The 8,964-nt window shown below is 31.3% G+C and overlaps 2 protein-coding genes across 8 annotated transcripts; one reads left to right on the forward strand and one right to left on the reverse strand.

Moving 5' to 3' along the window:
• The first annotated feature begins 290 nt into the window (after positions 1–290).
• On the forward strand, positions 291–3,437 carry Snx17 (sorting nexin 17). 6 transcript variants are annotated; one of them, XM_070315482.1, is made up of 8 exons: positions 291–444; positions 836–895; positions 975–1,340; positions 1,431–1,524; positions 1,610–1,860; positions 1,927–2,130; positions 2,207–2,386; positions 2,463–3,437. In XM_070315482.1, the coding sequence occupies exons 2-8, from the start codon at positions 836–838 to the stop codon at positions 2,730–2,732; spliced, it is 1,425 nt and encodes a 474-aa protein (XP_070171583.1). In that variant the 5' UTR covers positions 291–444; the 3' UTR covers positions 2,733–3,437. The 6 variants fall into 6 exon arrangements, with proteins under 6 accessions (XP_070171583.1, XP_070171582.1, XP_070171586.1 ...); XM_070315481.1 differs by having other exon boundaries at positions 736–895; positions 2,463–3,436; XM_070315485.1 differs by having other exon boundaries at positions 736–895; positions 2,467–2,665.
• Hpo (serine/threonine-protein kinase hippo) lies at positions 3,182–8,719 on the reverse strand. 2 transcript variants are annotated; one of them, XM_070315479.1, is made up of 10 exons: positions 8,394–8,719; positions 7,795–7,875; positions 7,538–7,718; positions 7,235–7,462; positions 6,835–7,153; positions 6,635–6,768; positions 6,394–6,556; positions 6,211–6,302; positions 5,931–6,128; positions 3,182–5,736 (listed from the first exon to the last, which is right to left on the reverse strand). In XM_070315479.1, exons 1-10 carry the CDS (start codon positions 8,405–8,407, stop codon positions 5,557–5,559), a joined length of 1,590 nt encoding a protein of 529 aa, XP_070171580.1. In that variant the 5' UTR covers positions 8,408–8,719; the 3' UTR covers positions 3,182–5,556. The 2 variants fall into 2 exon arrangements, with proteins under 2 accessions (XP_070171580.1, XP_070171581.1); XM_070315480.1 differs by having other exon boundaries at positions 3,182–5,715; positions 8,394–8,718.
• Positions 8,720–8,964: the final 245 nt, after the last annotated feature.

Raw genomic sequence — 8,964 nt, forward strand, 5'->3', positions numbered from 1 at the left:
ACCCAATGTTTCGAAGAAATCTTTGTCTTTTTTGTCCTGATTGGTCAATCAATTGCTTTCAAGTACTAGTTTCACAGTAGCGTCCTAGATTATAATCTAGGACTCTATTTCACAGTACGAGCCATCAAATCACTATGCATCTGCGCGAACGCAGTTGCGCACGCGAATCTGTCATCTGCGCGTGCCGTCATGTGACCCCGTGTCTCATGTTGGACGCGTGATTGGTCGTTCCTCTGTTGACACGCCAATCGTGTTCGTTACAGTCGCGTGGGTAACTGTGATGTGTTATCTCGCTTGCAGTGCAGCAGCCGCGATCCGTCGTGGGATACAAATGCGTGTCAGTAATAATAATCGCGTGAAACGTAATGCGCGAGTGGGTGTGTGCCGATTAAGTTCGCTGTCACGTATGCGGTCCCGCAAACGACGAAAGTCTTACGGCAATATGTGAGTAAATCTTCAAGCGGCGCGACGAATTTCGGGGATATGTATATCCGCTATTCTTACCATAGTTCCGTGATTATTAGGGCATTGCTTTCTACAATTTTTCCGAGTCGCGATCATGTCTTTGAATCCATCCTTTTTAGGAAATTACATACATTTCGATGTTTCGATTTCAATGATGTAACTTACGACGATTTGGGAAATTACATAAACGTGATTTTATTCCAACAAGACGAGACAGTTTCAAAACTCTGCGTCTTCCTTTTTTTTTTGTTTAATGTTTCATCTTCACAGATGCTGCTGTACCGATTAAGATATTTCAAAGTTAATGAATTTTGTTATAAATGATGTGATTTGACGATATCTTTATTTTTCGTTAAACTCTTATTTCAAGATGCACTTTTCTATACCTGATACTCAGGAATTTACCGATGGAGCCGGGAATGCATATGTTGTAATTATTTATAAAATATTTTGTTTATTGTATATAGTGTATTTCACTACTTGTACAATATTCTGCATCTTTTCTCTAGGGTTACAATATTCATATCAATGGATTATTTCACTGTACTGTGAGATATAAACAGCTGTATAATTTGCATGTACAGCTCTCTAAGGATCTTGACATGTCGTTGCCTATATTTCCTCCAAAGAAGTTTTTTCCTTTGACACCTAATCAACAAGAGGAGCGACGGCTAGCATTGGAAAAATATATTCAGTCAATTGGTCAAAACATAGCCATAAACGATTCTGAGATATTAAATGGCTTTTTATTAAACGCTCAACAAGAAACTGTTGGTGATTTATCTGAGACTGAGACTTTAGATATATTTCTCATGAATGGATCAAAAATCTCATTAAATGTTTCCACAAGAAAATATACTGGTGAAATTTTAAAGGTATATTTTATCATTAATAATTTATATATATATATTTCTATGTACATGATATAATTATTTAAATACTTCCATTTTTTTTTCTTTCTATAGAAAGTATATGAACATATACAATTACTAGAAAAATATCATTCCCATTTTGCCCTATTTATTATTATACAAGATGAATTGTCAGGTAATATTAAAAGTGAGTGTATGTTTTTATAATATTCTATTAATATATATACATATTTTCTTTTCTTTTTTTATTAAAGTATGTATTGTGTCTTCAGTATTGCGGAAATTACAAGATTTTGAGTCACCTTTTATAACATACAAATATATGAGTTCTATGGGTACAAAAATTGTTCTCAGAAAAAGTTACTGGGATACAACGTATGATCTTGAGTTATTGAATGATGCAGTGACTATGAATTTACTATATGTCCAAACAGCTGCAGAAATTCGCAGCGGGTGGATACTGACTAACAAGGATATGCAGTATCATTTAGAGAACATAGAAAAATCCGGGAACAGAAAAGAAGTATGTTTATTGTAAAAAAACCAGTAACATTTTTGAGTGATTTCTTGTGCATGTTTATTTTTTCAGTACTTGAATGTAGCTCGTTATTTAAAATATTATGGCTACATACAATTTGCACCATGCTATTGTGATTATCCTCAACGTGGTTCAAGAATATTACTTGCTATAGGTGGAAATGAATTGAATTTACGCATTTTAGCATCCAAAGAACATGAAATTATATTTAAAGTTTCACGAATGCGATGTTGGCGTATTACTACTATACAAAATGTAAATATATTATGAATAATTTAATGAGAAAACTTGTTGGTTCGTTAAATTATGAATTGTCAATGAATTCATCTAGGGAATGGACCATCCTGAGGTTAACGAGTGCAATCTGGAATTATCTTTCGAATATCTAATTGCTAGGAACGAATTGCAATGGATTACGATTGTTTCGGAGCAAGCGATTTTAATGTCTGTTTGTCTGCAAGCCATGATTGACGAGTTGTTACAAAAATGTGTAGTGGGCAGCAGAATTCAGGTTGTTATATAAATCATTTCAGCTTACACAAATGCTTAATCCATTCTTTTAATCTATAAATACATGATATTTGCAGGTAGAATCTGGAAAATCTTGGACATATATTACAAGGGACGGCCAGAGTCGTATTACCATGGGATCACCATTGCGAGAATGTGCCAATAATAATCATTCGTCTAAATCGGGACCAATTATAAAGAAACTCGCTAGTAAATGGTCGGCTGTGACATCAAAAAAATCGGATGAGTCAACTGTTATCGATAAGACCCTTGCAACATGCACAACAGCTGATTTTGATATTGTGGAAAATAATGTTTTTCGTATGATAGGAGATGATGATTTATAAGTTTACTTATTTTTTAATGAAGATTGAAACATAAGCGCAGTGATGAAAAAAATAACAGGGTATGCCTTATCTAGACAACCTTTTCAGAAATATATTTTGTGATACCTACAAGTCAATATAACAGTTTCCAATTTAAAATTAACAATTAGTGACTCTCAAGGCTGATTAATTATTGAACTATGCTTTGAACTATATTTGGTGTCTTCTGTATTAATATGTGATTAAAAAAAGCATTTATATTTATTGATAACTTTACATTAAATATTCATTATACTTTTATATACCGTCCAATTATAATAATAATCAATCTGATGCAAGTTAAAAATTAACTTGAGCCAAAACTATGTTTGAATTACAAGCGTAATATTCTGTATGAAGTACTTAATGATAGAATTAATATATAATATTAGAATTTATATATATATATATATATATTTATTTAAAAAGCAGTATGTCGATACTTGTTTTCACAATTATCTTAAACGAAACTATCAATAATATATCTCGCTTTAAAGTGTCAAATAGCAATCATTCTATATGTGATGTGTTATCTTCTATTATTTATCTGATTATAGTTATTTCTGCTAAATCATTCACTCAAAAAACATATTTTTCTGCTTTCAGTCTCTATATTTCAGCCAAACACTGTAAATAGATTGTACAATACACAATATACGAATGTAAAATCATAGTGTTGTCATAAAACTTGTGTGTCCTGATTAAATATAAAATACAAAGCCATACTTTAAAGTGAAAAAATAAAAATTATATATATACATATACATATATATATATATATATATATATAAATTGTCCTATTAAATATGTAAATATAAACCCCGTATGAAGAGTGATTGCTCTAAAGCTAAATGACTGACAATCGTATAGAAAATGCATTATAGTGTGCTCCTTTGTAATACTTTTGCTTTAACTTCTTTGTTCTTGTTGTCCGATTCCAAGATACATAATGTATAATGTTAGCAGATATAAGTTAAAGAAATGTACAATATAAGTTATAAAGAGGATTTTACAATAGTATGAATTGTAAAAATATAAAATTTATAAATTGACATGTATTTGTAAACTTTTACAAATTCATAATTTTATATAAGAATGATTTTTTTTCTTTTTTTTTTACTTTCATATTCTGATGCATTATATATTTGAATCATAAAATGAATATAATAAAATACGATTACGATTTTAACATACATATTAAAAAGATCGAACATATACGAGTATTTAAATTATCTAAAAAAGAATTCGAACAGATTTTTAATGTGTATATAATATATGTGTTTCATATAAAATAATTTAGAGTATAATGTTGTTTGTGGAGCAATTTAATTATTTTTCGCTTGATATCTCGTTAGTATTACATGATCAAGATTATGGATAATATATGCCTCAAACTCGGACCTTATTTCGCTGACAATGAGCATATTTTCTATATCAAAAATATGTTGTTATTCTGTCTTATTATCTTCTAGAAAAGAAAATTAAGGTCAGTTCTGACTATAGCATTTAAGTATAATTCTATTTCCGTGCTACTTGCAAAATAGCCCAACGTCAGCAAGGAATTACTCCACTACAGTTACTTGCCATATATATATACATATATATATATATATTAATGGCACATACAAATATATCCGTTTTGCGACTAATAATAAAAAAAATATGCAGTATGAATAATTTTAATGCTTTATACATATAAAATGATTATTGTAAGGCATTATACTATACGATTCTAAAAATACCATTATTATTTTAGAGTGGAATCTGATAAATTTTCAGTTTCAACAATTTCCATACTACAATAAACTAAATTAGAGCATACTGGGAATACTTTCTAATACGGAAGACTAATACTAGTAAGTTCCTTTATGAAATATTTCATTATAATGCAGCATTATTTTTACCACGGCACTGCATATCACAAAGAATACTCTGTTATTTTAGAATTATGTGATCATGTTATAGTGCTTGCAATTCAAAAAATAAATCTGATTATTTAAAAAAAAATTGATATAAACTAGAATTAGTATACAAATGAGGAGAGAGAGAGAGAGAGAGAGAAAGAGAGAGCCTATCTATGGCAGTAGGATAAAAAGTAAATTAAATCTTACAGCCTTGTTTGCTTATTTCAAATTGTCATGATTAGATATATAGGACATTCAATTCATTTCACATTCAAAATCGTTCAAATGCTTGGGCGTTTAAGTGCATTTCGTGAATGCATTTCACACAAATGATTTTTTTAATGCAATATTCTGAGTAAAATGGCATTGCAGATGACTAGCTAGCATGTGACGATACGGTTTTCATATATGTAATATAAAATTTTTTTCTTGATAAAAACGATTGTAATCATGATTTCTTTCTTTTGTAATCTTATTGCATTTTTTTAAATTTTCTAACGACCTTATAAGGGTCTTATAATATTTTTATAAGAATAGGATATATTTAACAGTATAGATATAAACATAATACAAAAATTAAGTATAGTGATTGTTTTTTCACCTAAATCACGTAAAATAATTTACATTGATGACGTGAGGCTATTAGCTATTACTAGCTATAATATCCCAGGTTCATAAAGAAAAGCAACATTGTGATTTGTGAGTAAACAGGAAACATTCAACGATCGCTACATGTTTCTGTCCATTTATGAGGTAAATGTTCACAGAGCGTGAGAACAATGTTCTTCTCTTTAATAAAACCAGAGATGACGCGAATAAAATCTATCCATTTTATACAACTGTACATCCTTTATCTATCCCATTGTCATCACTTATTCGCATGGAGAAGAAAACCAACTCTGTTAGAAATTCTGTTGACGTTTCCGTTTAGTGTCCATGGCATCGAGAATAGGTTGTCTCTTCGTTTGATACCTTTTTCTTAGCTCATCGATCTCCCGTTCCATTTCTGCATCCAAACTAGCCATTCGTTGCTGCAGTTCCTCGTAGGAGAGAAACTTCAGCTGCAGGATATGGTTGTTTCTCTATATATATATTCAAGTTTTCTTTTTTTATAATGCCTAAAGTGGCATTATTCCAAAAAATTTGGTGGAAAGAATGCGATTTAAATTTTATTACAAAATGAAGAAGAATGATCTATTCTCTTAAGATTGATTATGTTATCAATAACATAAATATGAATTATTATATAAATGAAATAGAAAAAAATTTTACTTACAAACTCGAAATCACGTTCTGAGAAGACGTTTTGGAACTTTGATATGTTGTTATGAGACTGTTCTGGCACAGGATGAGATATCTGATTCTGTAACTGTAATTGCAGATGACTTTGAAACCTTTGAGATTCGGTTGGACTTTGAAACTCCAATCTGTTTGAATTCTCTGAATTTTGTGCTGCCAACATTTGTCCATTACCCTGTGCAATAGTATTATTTGATATTTCTGACTAATTATATCTAAATATAATTTTAAATACATATAAAGTATAAAGAGATTACCTTTCCAATTTCAGGTGCTTCTTTCTTATCAAAATGATCTAAAAATAATGGTCGATATTTCTTGCCGGATTCCACAGAACCAGTATTATGTCCTGAAAGAAACATTAAAATTAGTCGTGTGTTATTATTATGAACTGGAATCTCTTTCGATATAATTAAGATTGGTAATCAAGATCTACTAACTCTTCATAGTAGCTTCGGTATCTGTATCGCTATTGATAACCATTGTACCCAAGTCCAATACTGCCGAAACTAAAGTACCCGTGTCTGGAAGATCATGGCTCGGCACTAAAGTCCTACTATCCTCTGGTAATGGTTTCATAGTTCCACTGCAATCGTCCTCATCCTGACAACAGGAATATGTCATCATATATGTATATGTACATATATATTATTTTTGTATAAACTAATATTAAATAATTACTGAATCTTCCGTCTGATTCTGACTTTTAATCGCCACATTGTTTATGACGTGAGCTCTATGCGCGCTTTGCTTCTCTCGTATTTCATGAGCCTCAGCAATCATTTGACTCAAAATACTTGGTTGTTTAGCATTACCTGCAATCACACGTTAATTAATAAGATGTTATAATATAAATTCTATCTCTTTGATCTTTTATTTACCTATGAATTCGTGCTGTAGAAGTTCGGTCGCGGTGGCTCTTTCTTCAGGATTCTTTACAAGGCATCCACTAACAAAGTCGATAAATTCTGGACTCCATTGATCAGGTTCTCTAAAACTAGGCGGTGGCTTAGTCGGAATCATAAATATTGCTCTCATTGGATGTATATCGCCATATGGTGGCTTGCCTTCGGCCATCTCTAAGGCTGTTATTCCCAGAGACCATATATCAGCCACACAATCGTAACCAATCTCCTGTATTACTTCTGGTGCCATCCAAAATGGTGTACCAATGACTGTGTTACGTTTAGCCATAGTATCCTATAAGCATTTAGATTAGAAATTTGATTTCATTACAGATTACTTCTTTAATTTGATGACAAATTTCCTTCTGTAACTTACCGTTAATTGACCTGCTACACCAAAATCAGCCAATTTTGCATGGCCTTCATTATTAAGAAGAATATTTCCAGCCTTAATGTCCCTGTGAATTTTCCTTCTCAAGTGAAGATATTCCAATCCTTTCAGAGTGTCGCTCAGGATTGTTGCAATTTCATCTTCTTGAAGGGTTTTCTTCCTTAACCTCATGATATCACTAACAGAACCAGCTCCGCAATATTCCATCACAATCTAAATGTTAAAATGATATATTTTAGCACATTTTTATTCAATCTATTTGAAATAGAATACGATGCACCAATTTACCCATAAATCTGTATTTTTAAAATAACTTCCATAATATTTAACAACATATGGAGAGTCACATTGTTGCATAATTGATATTTCCTTAATAATTTCCTGCAAGTCGGTATCGACAGGTACTTGTTTGATGGCCAGCACCTGCCCACTCTCCTTATGTAATGCTTTGTAAACTGATCCATAAGATCTGTAAAGAAGTACATATTTGGAAATAATAGAAAGATTTATCTTACCCCTTCTGTCATAAATATTATTATAATTACCCTTCTCCTAGCTTGCATATAATATCAAACACTTCTTCCGGTTGTCTCGTCAAACTTTCCTCGGATAACTTTTTTAATTCACTAAAAAAGAATAATAATAATAATAATAATAATAATAATAATAATATAATAATATATAGAAATATATTTCTTAGACTTAAATATCACATCTCATATTCTGCTAGAAGTCGCGAAAGAATTTTTGTTTATTTTACTTTTGAGATTTATTTTAGGCACAAGATTTAACTGAATTACTTGAAGATCTCAGGAATTTAATCTATCCATTAAGTGGTCAGTGCGTTTTTTTATTCTGGCTTAGAATTGAAATAACTCGTTCATATTTTGGCAAGATTATTTCAACATATGATAGATCTTAAGAAAGGGGTTATTCAAAATGATAAATAATTTTGAATAATCTTCGTTGCAGGTTAACAAAGAGACAAAGAGTTGAGTCGATTGTCACGGATTCACGACTGATCGTTCGCCGTTAAAAATCCATTGCTGTTGCTGCTATAAATAATCTCTAAAAGGATAATTCGGCATAAAGTGCCGGACCGTGCATCGCTGAAAAAAAACGCAGACTAAATACAATCGGATACCTCTTAGAAGACATCTTCGCGTCGATGTCAGATCGCGTGGATATCTTGAATAAAAAAAGAAGCACACGCGGTTATTTATAGAAAACGTTAGTAACATAAACGTGGGCGTCAAGTGATTATCATGCCGTGCGCGGGGATAACATGGCCAATTAAAAATAGAGGCATTACATTTTTGTCAATAAATTAAAGTATAACCGCACAACTGAAATATCGAAAATCTTCGGCCATCATAGATGGTGCGGTCGACGAAGGGTTCGCGAACGCATTAAAATAGCACGCGGCGACCCTCAGATCCGTTTTACACCAACGATTTTTTTTTTGAAGAACATCGAACGTAAATATCGCGGAATGAGAAAACTAGACGAAATATATGTTCGATTCGCGATGATACCGTCAATACCAATATGTATAGTCCAAAATTTCAAAAATTATTTGTCCTCTAAAATGAATATTTATATAATTCTTTCTATACATCTACATTCTCTTTTGTAATAATAACGATTGAAATCATAAAAGATAAAAATATCAATTTTAAATATTAGGAAGAGATGTGAAGGTATAAGAGGACTCG

The sequence above is a fragment of the Polyergus mexicanus genome, unplaced genomic scaffold (genome assembly GCF_030449975.1).
Source record: "Polyergus mexicanus isolate NDT 795.1 unplaced genomic scaffold, iyPolMexi1.0 SCAF_2, whole genome shotgun sequence".
Lineage (NCBI taxonomy): Eukaryota > Metazoa > Arthropoda > Insecta > Hymenoptera > Formicidae > Polyergus > Polyergus mexicanus.

What these genes read in the sequence shown, in the direction of transcription:
- Snx17 (XM_070315482.1), top strand. Translation starts at nt 836, where the DNA reads ATGCACTTTTCTATACCTGATACTCAGGAATTTACCGATGGAGCCGGG. An exon ending in GAGCCGGGAATGCATATGTT is followed by an intron (nt 896 to 974) that starts GTAATTATTTAT and finishes TCTTTTCTCTAG; the next exon opens with GGTTACAATATTCATATCAA. An exon ending in GTATTACTACTATACAAAAT is followed by an intron (nt 2,131 to 2,206) that starts GTAAATATATTA and finishes GAATTCATCTAG; the next exon opens with GGAATGGACCATCCTGAGGT.
- Hpo (XM_070315479.1), bottom strand. An exon ending in GTGTAGCAGGTCAATTAACG is followed by an intron (nt 7,154 to 7,234) that starts GTAAGTTACAGA and finishes AAATGCTTATAG; the next exon opens with GATACTATGGCTAAACGTAA. An exon ending in TCTACAGCACGAATTCATAG is followed by an intron (nt 6,769 to 6,834) that starts GTAAATAAAAGA and finishes GTGTGATTGCAG; the next exon opens with GTAATGCTAAACAACCAAGT.